Below are 22,155 nucleotides of genomic sequence, written 5' to 3' on the forward strand. Positions count from 1 at the left end.
GAATAATTTGAGTTGCAAGGGACCTTTAGAGGTCATTTAGTCCTTCTCTCCCTCCCCCCACAATAAGAAGGAACATTTTCAACTAGATCAGGTTGCTCAGAACCCCATCCCACCTGACACTGAATGTTTCCAGGGATGGGGTGTCTACCACTGCTCTGCACAACCTGTGTCAGTGTTTCACCAACCTTATTTTATAAAATTTATTCTTTATATCTAATCTAATTCTATGCTTTTCCTGTTTAAAGCCATTCCATTTATTCCATTACTACATGTCTTTGTAAACAGTCTTTCCCCGGTTTTGTTGTAGGCCACCTTTAGGTATTGAAAGGCTGCTATAATGTCTCCCTGAAGCCTTCTTTTCTCCAGGCTGAACAACCCCAACTTTCTCAGCCTGTCTTCATGGGAGAGGTGCTCTAGCACTCTGATCATTTTCATGGCCCTTCTCTAGACTCACTCCAACAGGTCCATGTCCTTATGAGGCCCCAGAACTGAATACTCCATGTGAGGTCTCACAAGAGCAGAATAGAAGGGGAGAATCACCTCCCTTGAGCTGTGTCCTGGGTTCAGCAGTAACAGTAATTTTTTCTTCTTCTTGATAGCTGGTGCAGCACAGTGTTTTTGACTTTCAGACTAGGAGCGTTGTGATAGCATGTATGTTTTGAGTTACTGCTCAAATGTTTTAGTTTGTCCAAGAACTCTGTGAGTCTCATGTTCTGCCAGGGAAGGAGGAGAGGCCAGGAGGAAGCAGAGATAGGTCACCCCATCCAAGCTGGCCAAGGAGGTATTCCATACCACAGCACGTCATGCTCGGGGAGGTAACTGGGAGTTGGCTGGAAGGACGGGAGCTAGCTCTCTTCTGGGTCGGGCTTGTTTCGGCGGGTGGTATCGTATTCTCTCTCCTTGTTTATTTCCTCTATCATTGTTTTTATTAGTGGTAGCAGTAGTGATTTGTGTTATACCTTAGTTACTGGACTGTTCTTATCTCAACCCTTGGTAGTTGCATCCCTTCAGTTCTCCTCCCCATCCCTCCAGAAGTGGGGGGGTAGGGGGGAGGAGGGTGTGTGTTGCTGCGGGAGACTGAGGTGGGGTTTTAAACCACAACAACCTGCTAGCCACGGTCCTTTTGATGTGCCCCAGCAAATGGTTGGCTTTCTGGGCTGGAAACACACATTGCTTGGTCATGTTGAGCCCACCAACACCCCCAAGCCCTCCTCTCAGGGCTGCTCTGAATCCTTTCATCCTCTAACTGATGCAGGTGCAGCACCTTGCACTTGGCCTTGTTGAACTCCATGAGGTTCATATGGGCCCATTTCTTGAGCTTGTTCACGTCCCTCTGGTTGACATCTCATTTCTCAGGCACATCAACTGCACCACTCAGCTTGGTGTCATTTGAAAACTTTCTGAGGGCGCACTTAATTCCACTATGTAACTGATGAAGATATTAAACGTTACTGGTCCTAATGTGGACCCCTGAGGGACACCACTCGTCCAGCTGGACATTGAGCCCTCTGGATGCAGCCATCCAAACAGTTCCTCCACAGAACAGCCATCCATCAAATCTGTATCTCTTTTAGAGAGAAAGATGGTGTGGGGGACCATGTCAAAGGCTTCACAGAAGTCTAGATAGATGACATTTGTAGCTCTTTCTATGTTCACCGATATAGTCACACCATTTAGAAGGCCACTAGGTTGGTCAGGCAGGACTTGCCCTCAATGAAGCCATGCTGCTCTCTCAAATCACCTCCATGTGCCTTAGCATAACTTGTAAGAGGATCTGACCCATAATATTCAGAGACACAGAGGTGAGGCTGTCAGGTCAGCAGTTCCCAGGCTTCTCCTTTCTATCCTTTTTAAAAATGTGTGCAATGTTTCCCATTTTTTTGTGTTACTGAGGACTTCACCTGACTGCCATGGCTTTTCAGATATCATAGAGGATGGCTTGGCAACTGCAGCCAGCCTGAGGATTCTGGGATGCATCTCATAAGGTTACATAGGCTTATGTATGTTTAGGTTCCTCAAGTGGTCACAAACCTGATCTTTTACAGTAGGAGGGACTTTGCTCCCCCTGTCTCCATCTTGCAGTCCATCCACTCAAGAGGTGGTGTTGGAAGAGAGGTTGCTAGTGAAGACCGAGGCAAAAACGTTGTTGAGTACCTCAGCCTTCTTGTCTGTTGTGCCAGTTTGCAAGTGTTGCTCATCAGGTGCTGTATGCTTTTTTTGACCTTCCTTTTCTGACTGATGTACCTAGAAGCTCTTATTATTACTTTTTGCAACCCCTGTGAAGTTCAGTTCCAGCTGCACCTTGGTCTTCCTGACCCCCTGTCCCTACACAACTGGGCAGTGTGCTTATACTCTTCCCAGAATACCTGTGTCTGTTTCCGCTGCCTGTGCCTTCTTGCCCTTTAGTTTGACCAGCAGGTCAAACTCATCCATGCTGGTCTCTTACATTCCTTTCCTGATTTCTTACAGCTGGCAATCTAGAGCTCTTCTACTCTATGGAAAGCATCCTTAAAGATTTGCCAGCTCTGTTCTGCTCCCTTGTCCCTGAGGACAAGTTTCCCAGGGGATCCTGCTGACCAACTTCTTGAAGAGCTGGAAGTTTGCTTTCCTAAAATTCAAGGTCCTGACTTTACTCTTCACCTGATCTCTGTCTCTCAGGACTGCAAACTCCACCAGTGCATGATCACTGCAACCCAGTGATCAATCTTGACATCACCAATTAGCTCACTTGCATTGGAGACCAAGCAGTCCAGTATTATCTCCCCTCTGGCAGGGATGTGTATTGCCTGGCTTAAGAAGTTATCCTTAATGCATTCTAAGGGTCTCCTGGATTGAGTACAGTGTGCCATGCTACTTTTCCAGCAGCTGCTGGGGTGGTTGAAGGACCCAAGCAGTATGGGAGCCTATGAGCATGATGCCTTCTGTAGCTGCAGTAAAATGGCTTTCATCTGATCCCTTTGATCAGGTGGCCTCTAGTAGGAACCACAGACCATCCTTTTTTTCTGTCTGCTGCCTCTTTCTGTCTCAGGGAAGGCAGAGCATGATTCCACCAGTCTAACTCTTTCTCAGACTCCCAGATGCTCCTTAACCTTTCCACTTTCTCTCATAGCTCTACCATCAGGTTGAGCAGATCATCTACCTGCTCAACACCTCACACAGCTGTTCTCACTACTGCCATCCATTAGTGGTGAAAGGCTCTGGTATTCTCTGCAGCTTGAGACCTGGATGGCTGCATGTTTTTGTGAGAGCTCTGCCTGTGTTGCCACACCCATTCTGGTGAGTGCAGAGGACATACAGGTATGGTGCAGAAGGCAGCATATAGCAGAAAATACGTGTGTGTCCATGTACACTGCAATGAATTAGAAAACACTGTAGAAAATCAAGCCTACCTATTTATCTTCATCCACAGGATATTACTTTACTGATCCGAATGAAGATGACATCAAACTTCATAACAGGAAAATAATGTAAGATAATGAAGCACAATATTCATCTGAGGTCACTGTTGCATGGAATAACTAACACCTCTCTTGTGTCATCCTACTGCATCTGTCTGGCAAATTATAACCAGAGAGATACCAAATGTACAGTGCTAGCTGCTTAAATGCACTTTGATGAAACTAAGTACAGGGAAGGTTCCCAGAGTTCTCCAATATTGCCAGACATAAACACATTCACTGCATTGTTAATCCCACTAATTTAATGTAAAGCATGAAGGTCTCCATGAGATTCATGCAGAAGAGCAGCTGAAATCTATGATTAGTGTTGGCAGTAGAAAGAGCAGTTTCAGTCTGTTGGCTAAGGTTAATCTAGTCAAGGTACTGGGGAAATATTTATCCTTGCTGTGGTACCGCTTAAAATACTATCAGTATGTAGCATTGTCATTAAAATAAAGTGCAGGAGATTGAGCATAAACAGAAATTAGCTGCCGACTTTCAGTTAAGACTTGTAATTTATAGGTTTAATTTTGCTGCTTCTTGCATCCATCATTATTAATTTATGTAGCAATGATAATAATAACAGCTTCACCTCCAGGTGCTCCAAAGACAGAGCTGATTCTAAAAGCTAAAGATAGGGATCGATTCTCCATCTCACTCATGTTGTGAGATGCAACATCATGTGTGTATGCAAAGAGTGTTTCTGTAGGGTAAGGAAATTGTACTTAGTCCATTGCTTGGAAGAGGAAGGGCGACATGACCAACTGCAGGTTGGCTCAAACACCTGAACTACATTTGTATGAGTAAATAAAAGACAACAAGGACCAATTTCTAGTCCTGAGCTCATATATTATCCATTTGGTAAATTCTTTTTTCTTAAAAAAAGATCACTTTACCTAAGCTGCCTATTGAGAATTGTCTCTGCTAGATACAGTACTTCAGACTTTGCTAAGGTACAGTCTGTCAGACTCTAGGAACAGACTGAAACTAATTTAAATTCTTTGAAGATCTAATTGTCCATTCCAATATAGAAAACCAGCATTTTGGGAGGTGCTACTGACTAAAGCAATAAAAGAAATTAGAATTTCCAGTAAATCAGAACAAGAGAAAAAAAAAGGGGGGAGGGGAGGGGAAGGGTAGTAGGGAGACATAAAGAAAGTTCTTCAGTATTTTACTTTATTTTCTTCAGTCTAAATAGAAATGTTTCATTGTCCTGAAGGGACTGAGGAAGCTTCATGATTTTAAATGTCACCATCACTGAACTGATGTTTTCTGGATTGATACAGACTTTTTTTAAAACAAAATATTGCACAGATTGTTTTAACAGATAGTCTTTAATTTTGTTTTTAAAAGATTTCTGTTGCAAAATACTTTGACTATGTAAAAATTGTTTTTTATTGGAAAATATGTGAATAGTTCTGCACACTGTTAGCAGAAGGATAATAAGCAACATCCTTAATACAAATGTGGCTTATATTGGGCAGTCATCTCTCTGAGGCTACTGATGTTAACAGTATTTGTTCCTGCACTTGGAAAGTAACTAACCAGAAAGAAAGGTATGCATTTGTATAATGGGGTAGATTAGAGGCAAATAACCTTCCCATTTGAGAGGATTATTTAAGGGAGTGATGAAGCAGTGTGAACTCTGCCACATTATTGCATCTTTTCTCCCCTGGACCACCCTGCTGGATACAGAAACTGCCATTAGCTCAGAGGTGACTAATGCTTCAGAGCCCAGGTGGATGTTGCATCGCTAAAGCATACCAGTCAGCCCCTCAGTGTCAAATGCAATGCATATTTCCCAGTAGGGCTGCTGCTTGATAACCCATAGTGCAGCCATTCATTTTAATTCTTACTGTATTGGGAAGTTAAGCTACCTCTTTGTAGACCAGGTTTTTTGGGTTTTTTTTGTCATTGAAGGTGGAGGAAAGAGAAGGGAAGCTGTCTCCTGCTCAGATAATATGTTATGGGAGGAGGCTTTTAAAACATGCATCTTGTATATTTTTTTCCCCTTGCTCCTCTCTAATAGCAGCTCTGACACTGTGCCAGGGGATATTGTTTTTTGAGGTTCTTTTCAAGGATGGGTGTTTCAAACAGTAAAATGTGGCTGCTGTTAGGAAAGAAACGTAAGCAGAATGGAGGTTTCTCTTTCTGAACATAGGGTAGGCTTTAGACTATCTAGGGTCAAAGTGTTCAGCCTGGAAGGAAAAACGGGAGCCTGGAAACAGGCAACTAATCTCAGAAGGCTGTTAACCAGAAATTACTCATTTCCTTTTGTCATGAAGATCGTGGTGTATTAACAGGAAGGACAGACATGAAGTAGGAAGAGATGTTTGGAGTCAAGTGATGTGCTAAAAGGACAAATCCTGCCCTCCAGCTTCCAGTTCCTGGACCAGGCTTGCAGACTTTTCTTTTTTGGCTCAGACTGAAACCTCTTGAATCAGGGGAAAAGGCTCCCATTGATTCTAAAGCAGACAAGTTTCTTGTTCTTCAAGTAAAAAATGTATTTCATTTTTAGAGATTGGTTGAAAAAAAATGAAATAAAATTTAACTTGTCTCTTGAGAAACAGAGGCTAGAAAATGCAATTCATAGGTTTGCCGTCCATGTGCCAAAGATGGATGTGCAGTAGGTGAAAACAAAGATCGAAACTACAGCTCTTTAAGGAGCTCTGCAGTTGTCCATTCTTTCTCCTCATGTCCTGACCCCTTTAATACCAAAAGGATTTTTAAGGCCACATGCCAAAAGAGGGTTACTCCCAAAGGCCAGGTCCTGCCATGAACTTCTGTGGTGGAGAGCTGCTTTTAGCTCTCTGAGGTGAGCTCCCAGTCTGGACACAGAGCAATTAATATGACAGCAAAGACATTTCGCTGTGTTTCTTCATGACAAGATGTTACCAGTTCTGTCTTGATGTGTCAGGCAGGACATTTTTTCCATTTTATAAGCAAAGCAGCATATTTCACTATTGACATGCACAGCATGTAGAAAAGGGCAAACTGTAAAAAGAACATTTAGACTTTGAAGTTGTCTTTTTTTTTTCTGTCACATTCTTTATCCCCAACATCTTTTAGTAATCTCTTTTTCTAAGGGCTGGGCTGAGGTGAAGGGGGAATATTACTAGAATTGCCTGAACTGACAGTTGCTTTCATTTCACAGTAGAAACTACATGTTGGCTTTTTTTTTTTTAATTTCTATTGTTATCAGAAGTCATCATAACCCTGTCCAGACCCAAGGTGCTGCTAGCAGGCACTGTTGTGGTATAATTATTCTGTGAAAAAAACCCTCTAGCATCCCATTAAAATCAAGAGGCTGCTGAGTTTCCATATGGTGTGTTTGTAGTTGTATTGTGTCCTTATTATGATATCATTCAGTCTCTTTCCACAAACACAAGCAGAGATGCAGGACTACTGCCATAACTTGGTTTCAGTCACTGGCTTCCCCAGGACCTGGAATTAATACCCACACTCAATAGGTCCACTGAGTTCCATCCTGGGAAATACAGATGTGAGCAGAAGTGAAATCCTGTTGCCTCTGGAAAAGATAAAAGCTGTCCTTGAGTTAGAGTTTATTTCAACCTAGAAAATGTGAAAAGCTAGGCAATATTTTCTACTTCCTGTTTCAGATTTTCATGTTGTTTCTTACTCAGGAATTCATGTTTTATTAGAAGTGCATGTACACTCAAATATTTGAGGAGGTCCTGGGAGGCGTGCACTAGGAAGCATGTTCTGTGTCATAGTGCTAACTTCTAGCTCATGGTCTTTCTCATCCAAGGAAGTAAGTCTAAAAGGGAGAATGCCACTGTTTAAGTATTGCAGTTTTGGGATTTATGAGAGGCTTAGCTGCTTTTTATCTCACTCTGATTCTTTCACTAAGCTGCTGGATAGCTTGAATTAAGTGTGCTCCTTCCCTTATTTCTTTAGACGCTGGCGACAGCATACAACAATGTTGTGGGTGAGATTTGAAGGTGCTCTTTTCTGTGCTTGTATTTCTTTCAGTGAAGGTTAAAATGTTGTAAATTGCTAACATCTGTGTTATGTGCCCTCTGCACGTTCATAATCTGATGGCTTTTTTTCCTCAGCTGAGTTCATCAGGATGACTTTGGCAGAAATTAGAGTATTCAATATGTCTTAAAATATCTTCCCTAGAAGGTAGTTAACCTCAGGTCTGCCTGCTCACTGTTCAGAGCTGATTGTGCCTATGTTTCTGCTTGCATACTCATTTTGAACTTATCCCATTACCTGCCTAACAAAGTGGGAGAGCAAAATATATTCAGCAGAGTCATTATGGGTACTACTTCTGCAGCTCTGTAAACAAGTTGCCATTTGCTATGCAGACTGTATGTTCAGGGGAGAGGCAGATCAAATCCCATGTCTGATGCTATCTCTTGAATTGATTAGACTCTCATGAGCAGGCATTTTTCTTTTTCCTTGCACCCAATTTCCACTTGCATGTCTAAAGGTGGAGTCTTATACTTTGGCTAAGGGCCATCTGAATTTCAGCACATCATATCTCACAGGTGTGATCTATATCTGAATTAATACATGAGGTAAAGAAACAAATATGTATCTACAGGGTTATTAAACAATTGTCATATTTTACCACAGTTGTGTGACATTTTCCTCAACTGCCCTTGAACAGCTTTTGGGATCCCTCTGAATGGAAGAGTTGTATAAACAGCCTAATCATTTGAATTGTTATATGACTCTTGAGGGAGAAATACATCCAAATTCCAGGTAATGGTGGTTCTGAGTTTTAAACTTGTTTTGAAAGCTTTCTGCTTCTTCTAAATTAGAATTCTATTTTCTTCCACTTTAATATCACCTATGAACCAGATGGGTTGAGCACTGGGAAAAGTGTTTCTTGTCCTTCTTTCATTCTTACTCTTCCCTGTGTGCCACAGCTGCTGCCAAAGAGCTGGTTAAACCCTGCTCCAAACCACTGCAGCTGTTCATACCTCACCTCTTCATGCCAGTGGGACCTGCCTTTGCTGCCTCATAAAAAAGGCCTCATAAAATATAACTGTGGTGCCATGGTCTGTGTCACAGCAAAGCACCATTCAGCCAGACATCATGAAACAAACTTGGTCTGAGAGGTAGCCCTGCCCGTGGCAAGCTGTTAACCTTGCAGCTGATAGCACTAGGGAAAAGCTTTTGCCTTCAAGAAGATGGTGGCAATATTTGGTGCCAATGGAGCTTTTTGATTTATAAGCCCCATAGAATGCCAGAAACAGAATTTCCCAGCTTAATCATCAGTCTGTTTACAGGCTTGTAAGAAACCGCAGATTTCAGTGTTATATGCTTCCTCCCAGAGCAACTGGGTTGCATGGGAAATGGCATATGGGTGCTTTGTTTTCTTCACTAGTTTGTTGTTTTGTTTCTGTGAAGTAATCCCTATCAAAGGCAAGTTGTAATAGAGGCTGTTTCTCCAGAGAATGTATTCCTGCCATTCTCACTGATAAGTTTACTGTTAATCAATATTTGAACCTCCAGGGCTATGAAATCTGGTATTGCATCCTTGTTTCATCTTCTTTAATGGATGGATTATTTCTGTGTCAGCTGTGGATGTAAGTTTCAAGTGACCATCTGTGGCAACTGGTGTTATCCAGTCAATGATCTACAGCCCACAGGTGGTCCATAAAGCATCAGAAGGTGATCTGTATAGCAGTGGGAGTTAGAAGTGAAAATCAAAGCAGTCCTAAAGGCATACACAGTGACGCCCTGCAGTTAGCAGCAAGCAGTGATGTACCAGCTGCATGCAAACCATCTCATAGGACAGATCGATGGGTGAAGCACTGCCTGTTGATTTTTTCCCCTACACGTTTTGTTGGCTCTTTGGTTATTAGAGAAGCTTGAGAAATATTGCTGTAAGGGATGTATTGGAATGTTGAAGGGTTTATTTTTATTGACATGATTATTCCAATGTGGGAAGGATGTTTTTACATTGCTCTGTATCAGATTTGTTGTCAACTGATTTGGAGGCTGGAAGCAAGTAATTCCAGCTTTCCCTTGAGGTGTCTTGAAGCGAACTATCTAGCACAGATGCCTGTTGGGTGGGCATCTGGGTCTGCTTGCAGACGGTGTGATACAGCTGTCTCTGTTTTACCTGGAAACCCACAAAGCTCCTTTCACTGCTCTGACAGTCCCTGAAGTGTGCTGTACACACCATCTGCCTGGAGGCAGAGGATTGCCTCCTTGTGCATGAGCAGCAGTGACGTTCCTGTGCATTGTGCTTGGGTGTGCGGTTTGTGCAAGCTTTGCAAAAAAATGTCTGCATAGGTTTGCCCTGCAAGAGAGGTGTCAAGGCTGCCATTGCCAACAGTTATATGTAGTTGTGTACTGCCTCTGCTCTTCCAGCAGCCATGAGGACCCACTGATCCAGCATGCCACTGTGTGCTGGCATGGGCTGCGTTCTTACTTGCTTTCCAAGCAGGAATGTGTGGGCTGTTTAGCACACATTTGTATTCACAAATCACATAATTCCCATTACTTTGTAATTGCAAAGAGATATTTCTAGTGGTGCTGTGCTTTTCAACTTTGTCTTTCTCTGAGATTGTTTTCTTTTTTATATAAACCAAAAAATTATTACCTTGTGGGCCTGTGATGCATTGTGCAGTATTGACAGTCTTGTGTGCGAGAGGATTATGAGAAAAAAACAACACAGACCTTTGTTTCACAGCCTTCCTACATTAGGGTGTACTTTTCTTTTTTTGTTTCTTAATTTTCACCTTTCGCTTGTATTCTAGTCACTGCATTTGAAGCTTTTCTTCACAATTGGGAAGACTGAAAACCCTTTGTTCCCTGCCTGTTCTTTTTCTTCTTTTGTTTTCCTTTTTTTGTTTTCCTTCTTTCTTTTCTGTCTTCCAAAAGGTGATATTTTTACATAATCACAGGATTCCAAGAAGATGAGCTTTATAAGGAAACAGAAAATAACACTTCCCTTTATCAATCTTATATATTCTCGAGTGTCTTAATGAAATTGTGAGCACTGCCACAGCTCTGACTGTGAGATTTGCTCTCTGCTGACAGTTTCATTACTGAGGAGAACAAGATTTTTCTCTTGAAATGCAAGGAAGAAAAACTGTGAAATAGTCTGGTGGCATTTGAATTTGGCTATCTGGAAAGCCATATAAGTAAGCCCAGGACATCCTGAAGTGCTACTTATGGCCTTCCTCAAGGCCATGTGATGGGAAAAGCTGCTGAACTACTGTAAGTGGTTGATTTTGCATTAAGATGAACAAGAATCCTAATTAAAAAAAAAAAATGTTTATATCACATAGCTAAATTTTGGAGAGGTCAGTTAGCCATCCCATCATACTTGCAGAAAACAAGATCTAGTGCATACAATGTTCTGAATAACAGACTCAGGATAAGCAAACCTTTGGGGACAGTTAAGATAGCCATATTATATACCCTTTTCTGTCTGATAAGCTGCCAATAAAAATAATTTTACAGATCATGTTTTTAAGGGTGATTATTCTGTTCACAGAGGTAACTGAAGCTCTAAGAGATTATTTCAGTGAAATTGTTCATTTTCAGAGGGAAGCAATATCAGCAGTGAAATCCACTTGCAGAGCATGCTTTAGAAATTAAGATACATGCTGCCTTTTGTATTCATGACTAGGTGGAAATTAAGGCCTACTGTTTAGAAGAGAATTTTCCAAGGTTAGAGTTTCTAAGGTGAAAGGAAATAAGCATGGTATGGTTTGAAGTTATTGTGCCTTAGAAATGTTCAAGGATATTTTTCATTGAATATAGTTCCTATAAAACAGTAACGTGCTGGGTTTAGTAAAGCAAACTTAGCAATTTTGAAATTTTACACCATTTTAAAGAACATGTAGAAAAAAATGGAATGCTTGAATTTGAGTAAAAATTTAAACAGTAGCTGATTAGTCCTTTTTTCTTCAGAGTGGAGATGAAACCCCAAATCTCTCTAACTCATCTTTTCCCATCAGGAATGAATTGCAGTTCTACCTTACTGGGATTATTCTAAGGCTGAGAAAGTTGGGGCTGTTCAGCCTGGAGAAGAGAAGGCTGCATGGAGACCCCATAGGAGCTTTCCAGTATCTGAAGGGGGCCTATAGGGATGCTGGGCAGGGACTCTTCATTAGGGACTGTAGTGAAAGGACAAGAGGTAACGGGTTAAAAGTTAAACAGGGGAGGTTTAGATTGGATATAAGGAAGAGATTCTTTACTGTTAGGGTGGTGAGGTACTGGAATGAGTTGCCCAGGGAAGTTGTGAATGCTCCATCCCCGGTGGTGTTCAAGGCCAGGTTGGATGAAGCCTTGGGTGGCATAGTTTAGTGTGAGGTGTCCCTGCCTATGGCAGGGGGGTTGGAACTAGATGATCTTAAGGTCCTTTCCAACCCTAACTATTCTATGTTTTTAATCTGTGCTTGAATTATATTTCATAGGTGATTGATGCCAGCTTTTAACCTGCAGAAGCATTTAAAACTGGTTCAAGTTATTGTGATAAAATTTTACACTTATAAAGTGAAGGACTGCATGTAAAATGTGGCCATTCTGTGACACTATTTTCTGTGAGTTCTGTCTTGGTTTTCATGTTTTGCAAAACTGTTAGCTTCAAATTTAAATCCTAGCTGAGTTACTCAAATGTTCTGAAGATTGCAAATGTATGGGATTTCTAGACTGATATTACAGGGTAAAGGTGTAAAGATGAATTGAAAAAGCTTCAGGCAGGATCAGAGGTTGGATGATTGTCTTAAGGTTTGTCTTTGAAACCCTCCTGTCATTCTTCGTCCATAAGAGAGTTTCCACTTGTTAAGTGATAATTCTGAGTAGGAGCATTAATTTTGGCTTGCAAGTTGCAGACAATTAATCAAATAGGCAAGAAAAAAAAAACTTATTATTGTTTTCAAGCTTTAAATCTCCTGGGTGCAAACACAGTCAAAATGTTGACTCTCCTCTGTACTGACTCAGGCTTTCATCTCTTTCTGTCTTGCTCGAGTTTCTGTGGCGTATCTAGGTGTATGCTTTCCTGTTCATCTTCACAGGGTCTGGCCAACCTCAGTGCCTTGTGACCATCTTAGTCTATACCCCGGATGCACCAATAGCTAAATTTGACCTTGTTTGTCACTGCATTGAAGTGACTGTATGTTAAGAACCACTGCAGTATTGTGGTGCACAGGAATTTCCTGGGTTTGAGAAATTGTATAGCGTCTTTAACATCCCCATCTACAACCTGCTTTTGTAACTCCCTTTATACTCCTCATTCCTGTGAGGTGCTCTTTGTGCTGCCTTTTCCCTCCCTTCTTTTCATAAATGACATGGCATTTAAAATAGAACTTGAAAATCAATTTATATAATTTTGAGTAGTTTATGAAACTCATTCAGAGTGCTGAATTCACTTCCTAGTGCTAAATGTCTCACTAAGGCTCGCTTTCCTTTCAGGTGTTCACAGGGAACAGCAACGCTGACAGTGTGGTTCACCACAAATTGCTGCATTCCATGAAAACACGCTTCTTACGCTTCATCCCTCTTAAGTGGAATGCTGGTGGTCGGATAGGACTGAGAGTGGAGGTCTTTGGTTGCTCCTATAGTAAGTAACTACATCTTAACCCACATTTTCTCAGAGCTTTTTGTTGATGCTGCCAGTGCTGTAGGGGGTGTCCAGCACAAGTTTTACAAGTGAGAATGTAATGCCAAATACATAGCCATCAATTATTTTTTCAGTAGTTGTTCTTGCCTTTCTGCTCAGGCATGTACTCAGGCATCTAGCTCACCCGATGAAGCTTTCTCAGAGCTGAACCCACCACAGAGCTATTTGCTGCTTCTTGCAAGGTGCAAGGAAGTCAGATGCTACAAACCCCCCACCTGTCTGGAGGGCACAAAGCTACTTCAGATACTCTGCAGGGCTTTATTTAGGAATGGTACTACCTTTTCCTGAAAGAGTTCATTTTTGGTTTTAAGGCAAGTTAACTAGTTGTTGGGGGAAGTCCTGCAGATTGTGTATCTAATATTCCTGTTTGAGGCTCGTGACTTTATAGCTCCAAAGAGCAGAGAACTCATCTGCTGCTTGAACTGCTTTTGCACGAGTATCTCCTTTGGCTCTCTTATTCATAACATGTGGTGATGATCCTCTAAGACATGATCTGCAACCTTTGTCACATGGGCTTTAGAACAGCTCATAAATGTTGTCTTGGGGCATTTCAGCCACATATTTATCGAGGTGTACTGCTGCAGATGTAAGACCTATCACTACAGAGGAATGTGAAGGTAAAGAAAAAAGACCTCCCTAGCACAAAGCAAAAACAAGTCTGCAAATGAGGAAACAAGTGGCTGGTATTTGTTCCTCAGGTAACTGTGGGTTTATTTCCAAAATGGTAAAAATTGTCTTAACGCAGTGGTGGAGACAGGTGAGATTTTGCTGGGGACAGTTCAGGGGAATAACAGCATTTTACTGAAAGTTCAATGTGGTGTGTCACAAGTCACCATAATGTGACACTGCTGAACTTATACAGCTCCCCATTTAGCTTAGGTACTCATCTGCTCATGCTGGGTGCAGAAAAGAAGTCATAAGATAATAAGCGTAAAAACTCCTCTAAATTCATCTGAGCAGAATGAAAGAGCAAAGTGTCTTAAAACTTTTGATTCACATGATCCCATTGAACAGAGATATAGCTCCAGGACTATTAGTAGCCTCATCACTGCACTTGTGTCTTAGGATTGATTCACATGGTTTCACAGGAAGATCCTTTCTATGGTCTGTATGTAGATCTGAAAGATCTACTCAGCTTCGGTGCTTGGGCGCCACGGACTATTGTTCATTTAAGCGGAGACCTGCAACAGCTTAGTCTGCATGGATAGTCACTAAGGAAAGAAACCTTTTCCAGCCCTACCAGTGGACATGGAAACTGAAACATATAAATCAAAACCAACTGCTCTTGTTGACCTCATTCCAAAATGATTGTCTCATCCGTTTTCAAAGAGTTTTCTTTTATTAATGGTAAACAAACCTCTGCAGTGACTAGTATAGTACAAACAGAAGTGAAAAAAATGGAACTCAAATTGAAGGTTGAAACTTTTGTAGCTGAAAGTGTTTTGGTTCTAGTCCACGTGAAATACTATGTGGGCACTACTTTCAGGTCAGATTGTGGTTATATCTTCTAAGACATGAAGATGTTTTCATAATCACTTGCAGTCTGTTTCCTTGCACTGATATCATTTAAGTCTTCATCTTTTTCCTGTGCCTCTGCAATTACAGGAAATAAAAATGGTTGTGCAGAATTAAGGTATGAGATTGAAGGAAGCCAGAAAAGAAATAAAGGGATTCATAAAAGTTTTACAGAGTGTTGAAATATTTATTCCTTTTATATAAATGTGCCAAATTTCTCTCTGGCAAATTGCATATGCCAAGCAATACCTGTCTACAAGTTTCGCTTTTATAGTTTCACAGTCTTGGCTACTCCTAAGCCATGCACTCCAGCACCATACAAAAGATGTTTGGTCATTTATAAAATGTCATCTTCACTATTATACTGACAGAATATCTGCAGCAGATCCTGAGCTGGTGTACAGCTACATAACTGTATTTTGATATGATGTCAAACAGCATACAGGCTCATCCACCACTTTCACTTCTGGCATAAGAACTATATTAGTAATATGAAAAGAGTTTCAAATAAAATGAGGAAAAAAAATCACTAGAGATGGCTGTTGGACAAGCCAGGAAGGAAACAGTGCTAGAAGAAAGCATATGTCCCAAATGTGCACAGTCTCTAAGAGATAACACTTTATGCAGGTATCTTTTTGTGTAAGAAAGAAGGGATGTGAGTCTGGTAGTAGGAATTCACCTACCTGTACCAAAGCATTCAGCTGATATAAATTCAACTGTAAGAGCCTTATTCCCCATTATTCACAATATTTTTAAGACATTGGAATCACTTAAAGGCTTCTATAGGTAAACAAACCCAGAGTATTTGGCCTTAAGTTGGCTGAATCTGAAGAAAGGATTTCCATCAGCATTTTAGCTTTGAATCCAGTCCTGAGATATGAAAGAACATGTGCATGGGGAACCCATATGAAGAAAATACATGTGTGACTGCTGGGTCATTTCTACCTGTTAGCCTATTGTAGGTTGAAATTCAGATGATGCTGGACAGCTGGCTCTTCATTCCACCTTTTAGGCAAATGTTGCCTCAGAAGTACAGAACTTGTTGTGAAAAGAGAGTTGATTTATATTGCTTCCCAGGGCAGAAAACTGTAGACGTTTTCATTTACAGTCAAGCTTGAGACCTTTTTTGTGTGAGTAGCAGAAGTCATTGTTTGGCTGAAACAAAAGTCTGGGGATACTGGCAGCTTAGGCCATCTGAATTTCATGTGCTCCTGCATATGTGTTAAAACCCAGCAGTACCTTGCTGTGATACATCAAGGTGTGCAAAATAGCCTGTGGTTCTTTGGATGGTCTCTGCTCACCTCAGCTCCTTTCTAACCTTGCATACTAGAGCAGAAGATGACAGCTGGAGGAGAGGTTTGTGGTTTCGCTATTGCTTAAGCATTTTTTGATGGCAAAGTTGGTGAATGTGACACTCTTGTGCTAGAGCATGACTGTCCTGTGTAGCATACTCTTCTGGAGATGTCCCAGAAGCATCAACCTTGTTCTGACTTCTGGCAAATGCAGCTTGCAATAATGACTTTTTAGCAGGGGACATGTGGAAGGCATCAGTTGTTGTAGGGCAGCACTCTGCCAGGACGTAGTGACAAAAAGACTGAAATATCACATTAAAGATTATCTCCTATGTGCACTGGATGCCAAAGTGGCTAACTTAACGTGTTTGCACTGTGCTGTTGAACAGCACAAATTACCTTGCTGCACCTAGAGGTAATTTACTACTATGAATTTATCCCCAACACCCCAGCACTTCTCTGTCAAGCCTTGCTTGTCAAGCTGACAGCTTTCTTTTCCTCTCCCTTAGCACTCTTTTTCTTTTTTTTTTTTTTTCCTTTGATTTGTCTGCCAATCAACATTGTTTCTTTGGAGCATAAAACCATGTTTTTAACAGTAAAGCTGTTTCAGACATGTGAGTGTGTTTGACGCTATCCCATACAGATCGAATGATTTCGTATCCCATACAGATTGAAGTTCCTGTGTGACAGGGCACTCCAAGGCTGTCAGTTCAGCTGAAATTCACAGCTGTTAAACACACATGTTTTTTGTTGTGTGTTTTGTTGTTTGTTTTTTGCTTGGTTTGGTTTTTTTTTTTTTACTTTTTGAAACAGAAAGTATGTATTTAAATTAATATTTATTACATTTATTTGAAATTCCTGTAAAGACTCAGTCTAAGAAAATACGTACTGAAATAGGAAGTATATTATCTTTATTTGAAAACATACATTAGTATTCCTTATTCAGAAAAGAATTTAGGATGAGTTAAAGGGAAATTTCCATGTAGAGGTATGTGTAAGATCTCACTGCGTCTTTACAGCAGTGGCTTCAGAAACAGTGTGATTATAGCAGATTAACCAGAGCTGCAATAGAGCATGTTTTCAGACAAATGCCAAACCAATTGCTTTTGATGCTGGAGGTGGTGAGGGGGAAATTGGAATATCTTTCTATTTGGGAAAAGGTTTTGTTAGCTTAGTGCAGGGGAAAAAAAAAACCTGCTGACACAATTGCTTTTATAGGATAAGATTTATAGCCACATCGAAGATGCTGATCATATTCTATAACTGGTTAACAGTTAAAAATGCATCAGCAGAATCAGGTGTATGTGAACTTAGGCTGGAAAACCACAGGAGACACAATGATAGAGTGTGAGACAGGCTATCTTCTTTTGAGATCCAAGTCCTTCACTTGCAATTCAGGACTCTGATTTCTCATCTTTTGTGGTCATTGCTTCAGGGAATATGATTTGATGTGGTGCTTTTTCATTCAGTGTTATTTTTACTAGACTTTTATTTCTCCTTTTTTTACCTTTCTTTTCTTTTACCCCACCTTCCTCCATCCTCGCTTTCATTTTTCTATGAAATAGATAAGTATACATTGCACGGAACCACTTACCATCTGAGGGTCATTAACCAGCAGTATTTTCAACCATCTCTGTATAGTAAATACCCAAATGCTTGCTTACCAAGAGACATAGATTTGTGATACAGATATAGGTGCATAGCAGAAAAGTCATGTCTGAAGTGCTCATCCAGTCATCCCTTGGATTGCATATCTGAGAAGGCTATGGAGAACCAAGTCAGATTGCTTTAGACTTAGACAAGCTAGTAAGTCATGACTAGCCAGGAAAGATTTGTTTAGACCAGGAGCAATCTTCCTTCCTTCTGTAGGGAGTTAAAGCTTCTATTTGTTGATGCAAGTGCAAGACCAAGAGTTCTGTCTCAAATTACAACTGTTCATAGAGGATATTTTTTGTATTTTAGGATAGCTTTGCCAAGTATATGCTTACTGTTTCCAAAATCACTAGGAGGATTGTCTTTATAAATATAAATGCATATTGTTTCTGCTGCCAGGAGTAGATTGCTGAACAAGTAAACTGCATGCTTTCACACTGCTCTCAGCCTGGCTTCTCTCAGTATAGCTGGTCCTACAGGTTCAGCCGTGTGGTTACTTGCTCCCTTTTATTTTTTTTTATTTTTCTCAATAGAAATTATGAATTTACCTGGTAGTTCACCTTCAACTAACTGCCTCTGTTTTTACTTGCCCCCAAGTGCCTTTGAAGTTTTCGTCTGTGTTAGGAAAGGAAATTCAAAGGAATGACATAACCAGCACCGCTGGGGCCAGAACCTCTACTGAATTTCAGAAAAGCTTGATGAATTATTTCTGAGAACTCCTTTACCTGTTTGCAAGGATATGTACTCCTGCCGCCTGTTCTTGGCACTGGTGAGGTTGTGCCTCAATCACTATATTCAGTTTTGGTGCTCTCCTTACAACAAAGACCCTGAGGTGCTAGAGAAAGGCAGTGAAGCTGGTGAAGGGTCTAAAGCACAAGTCTTAGGAAGAGTGGCTGAGAGAACTGGGGCTGTTTAATCTGGGGAAAAGGAGGCTTGAGGGAGACATTCTCGCTCTGTACAACTACCTGAAAGGAAGTTGTAGCAAGATGGGGGTTGGTCTCTTATCTCAAGTACTAAGCAAAGAGTTGTCAATCATTGAAACAGACTGCTCAGGGAAGTCTTGGAGGTTGTTGTTGGGGGTCTTGTGATTCTAGGTTAATGGTTGGACTCAATGATCTTAAGGTCTTTTCCAGCCTAAATGGTTATGTACGTACGTACAGCAAAGACATCTGTTTGACTTGTTGGTCTGTGGAAAATAGTATGAAAGAACTGTGTTTTGTCTAATATCACTTTTGATGAGTTCTGTGGACTTGTTGTTAAGGACAGTGTAGAAAAGCACCCAGAATGAGTGAAGTCTGTCTTCAAGGAGTGTAAGTAAATCAGAGGGTGGTGCAGAATGAAAACACATGTTGTGTTTTAGTTTTTATTCCTACAGGGTTGCTGAAACTTACACCACTTCTGATTCTTGTGCTCTCACTGCAAGTGGATTATGGACATGAATGGACTAAATAAATAAGCCAGTTTTCTAGAGTGACTGTGTTAGAATTGTGCTGTATCTTTCAATTTCTAACAGGAAGACAATGATTTGTTGTTATGCAAACTGCCAGTAATGATTTTTGGCTGCCAGTGTTAGCATTTACTTGACATATTCCCATTTCATTCAAAGCTGTTTATTGGCCAGTGTACTCTCAACTGATAATTAGTGGAGCAGAACCTTTCAAAACCAGGTTTTCCTTTGTGTTATACTCTGTAAATGTCAGTGCTAGAACTCTTCAAGAATTGTGTGTTGTGCTGTGACTTAGTGGAGAACAAGGACTGGAGTGTGAATTTTGACTGGTTGAATGCTTGGATTTTAAGAATTAAAAGAAGAAAGGACTGCTATTATGGCAACATTGAATCACTGCTCTCTTACATTATCTTTATTTTTGAGAACTAAGAGGAAAAGCAGCTTTAACTGGAGAATGCACTGGAAATCAAAGACTAACTTCTTTATAAGCTATTTCCTAATTCTTGCCTGTGTTAAAATGAAACCATTTTTATGATAACACTTGCAATTTACTTTAAACAAATTGAAGTGTTTAATGTAGCTAGGGGAAGTTCATAAGAAGAAAACTATGAATTTAATTCCCTTTATAGAAACTGGCAGTCAAGGTGTCAATAGAGAGAAACTGGCAATTCTGAAGGAGCTGTTTCTGAATGCCTCATTCAGAAGTAAAAAAAAAAAAACACAGTAAAAGTAGGCGAAGTGAATACTTTCATATTCATAATGCTTCCTAAGTTAACAAATGTTCCACATATGATGTTAAACAGCATGTTATAATTCTGACATCACAGATAAGAAGTCGATCTTAGTTTATTCGGGAGTTTTTCCCAGGGTTGAATTTCTTTGTAGTTTTATTCTTTTAAGAAATAATTAGTTACCTTCTGATTTGGAATGTGATCAGTTTTGGAGTGATAGAATTTAATTTCAGATTTAAATCTTGAGCTCCCTACAAGTTTATAAGTCTGCTATCAAACGTCTGTACAAACTGTCATACTGACATGCAGAAGTTATTGATGTTAGTTTGCATCATTAACAGGTCTTTTATTTTTGAGCTTATAGTAGTCTTAATTGCAAACCTCTTTAAATCTTGGTCTAGTTAAAAAAAAAATAGGGAAAAACCCAATCCCTATTATTTCTGGTTTTAGAGAGGAGCAAATTAAACTACCATCAATGCTTGAAAGGATAGAAGGACTCTTAAGGGAGCTTAGGTAACTTAAATCACCAGCTTTAATCACAGTGTTGTTGCTGGCCTGGAAATCTTGATTGTTTTGTGTACAAACATTTCAGCTTATGAAAGAAAATGGAAGGCTGATAGCTGTAGATCATCATTGAAATGTGGTTTGCAAACTAAGGTAGTCTGTGCTCTTCCTTCTTGGTTACTATGTAAGTTTTTTTTGTCTATAGGCTTGATCAGTTAACAGAAAGTATGTGCGTCAGTGTTAAGGGGAAATCGGTGATGGGACACATTACTGTGGGGATATGTTACAGACCACCTGATCAAGAGGAACCTGTGGATGAAGAACTCTACAGACAAATAGGAAAAGCCTCACACTCACAGGCCCTTGTTCTCATGGGGGACTTCAACCACCCTGACATCTGTTGGGGCGATGGTACGGCCTGGCACAAGCAATCCAGGCGATTTCTCGATTGTGTGGAAGACAACTTCCTTCTGCAAGCAATAAAGGAGCCGACGAGGAGAGGTGCCCTGCTTGACCTCGTGCTCACCAACAGGGACAAGCTCATTGGAAATGTGACTCTCCAGGGAAGTCTTGGATGCAGTGATCACGAGATGGTCGAATTCGAGGTCCTCAAGACAGTGAGAAGAGCGTGCAGTAAGCTCACTGCCCTGGACTTCAAGAGAGCAGACTTTGGCCTCTTCAGGAACCTGCTTAGCACGGTTCCATGGGATATAGCACTAGAGGGCAAGGGGGCCCAAGACTCTTGGTTAATATTCAAGGATCACCTGCTACAAGCTCAGGAGTGTTGCATCCCAACAAGAGGGAAGTGCAGCAGGAGGGCCAGAGGACCTCGTTGGATGGATAAGGAGTTGCTCAGAAAATTTCACAGTAAAAAGAGGCTTATAAAAGGTTGAAGCAAGGACAGGCAGCCTGGGATGAATACAGGGATGTTTTCCGGGTAGTTAGGGACCACGTTAGGAAAGCTAAGGCCCAATTGGAGCTAAACCTAGCAAGGGATGTTAATAGGAAGGGATTTTACAGGTATGTAGCGGCTAAAAAACAGACTAGGGACAATGTAGGCCCCCTCCGGAAGCTTTCAGGAGAACTGGCTACACAGGACTTGGAGAAGGCTGAGGTTCTGAATGGCTTCTTTGCATCAGTCTTCACTGGCAAAGGCTCTGACCGCAACACCCAAGTCTTGGAAGGCGGATGCAGGGACTGTGAAAACCTAGACCTTGGGCCCACTGTACGAGAGGATCTGGTTCAAGACCATCTTAAGAACCTGAAAGTACACAAGTCCATGGGACCTGATGAAATCCATCTGCGTGTCCTGAAGGAGCTGGCAAATGAAGTTGCAAAGCCACTGGCCATCATATTTGAAAAATCATGGCAGTCAGGTGAAGTTCCTGATGACTGGAAAAAGGGAAATATAACCCCCATTTTCAAGAAGGGGAAAATGGATGACCCGGGGAATTACAGACCAGTCAGTCTCAACTCTGCAGCTGGCAAAATCTGGGAGCAGATTCTCTTGAAAGGCGTTCTAGGGCACATGAAAAAGGACAAGGTGCTTGGTGACAGCCAACATGGCTTCACTAGGGGAAAATCCTGCCTGACCAATTTGGTGGCCTTCTATGACGGGATCTACAAAAGTGATGGACAGGGGTGGAGCAGTTGATGTCATCTACCTGGACTTGTGCAAAGCATTCAACACTGTCCCACATGACATCCTTGAATCTAAATTGGAGTGTCATCAATTTGATAGGTGGACCACTCGGTGGATAAAGAACTGGCTGGATGGTCGCACTCAAAGAGTTGTGGTCAACGGTTCAATGTCTGGCTGGAGATCAGTAACGAGTGGTGTCCCTCAGGGATCAGTGTTGTGACCGGTCTTGTTTAATATCTTTGTCGCTGACATGGACAATGGAATTGAGTGTGCCCTCAGCAAGTTTGCCGATGACACCAAGCTGTGTGGTTCTGTTGATAC

The 22,155-nt window shown here is 41.1% G+C and overlaps 1 protein-coding gene across 1 annotated transcript in view; it reads left to right on the forward strand.

Annotated features, from left to right (window-relative positions):
* Window positions 1-22,155, forward strand: part of CNTNAP5 (contactin associated protein family member 5) — a 295,407-nt gene that overhangs the window by 117,405 nt on the left and 155,847 nt on the right. The window contains exon 6 of the mRNA XM_031053410.2: window positions 12,843-12,990. Within this exon, the coding sequence (XP_030909270.1) occupies window positions 12,843-12,990 (148 nt within the window). The remainder of the gene's footprint in view (window positions 1-12,842; window positions 12,991-22,155) is intronic.

Source organism: Melopsittacus undulatus, chromosome 4 (assembly GCF_012275295.1).
Source record: "Melopsittacus undulatus isolate bMelUnd1 chromosome 4, bMelUnd1.mat.Z, whole genome shotgun sequence".
Lineage (NCBI taxonomy): Eukaryota > Metazoa > Chordata > Aves > Psittaciformes > Psittaculidae > Melopsittacus > Melopsittacus undulatus.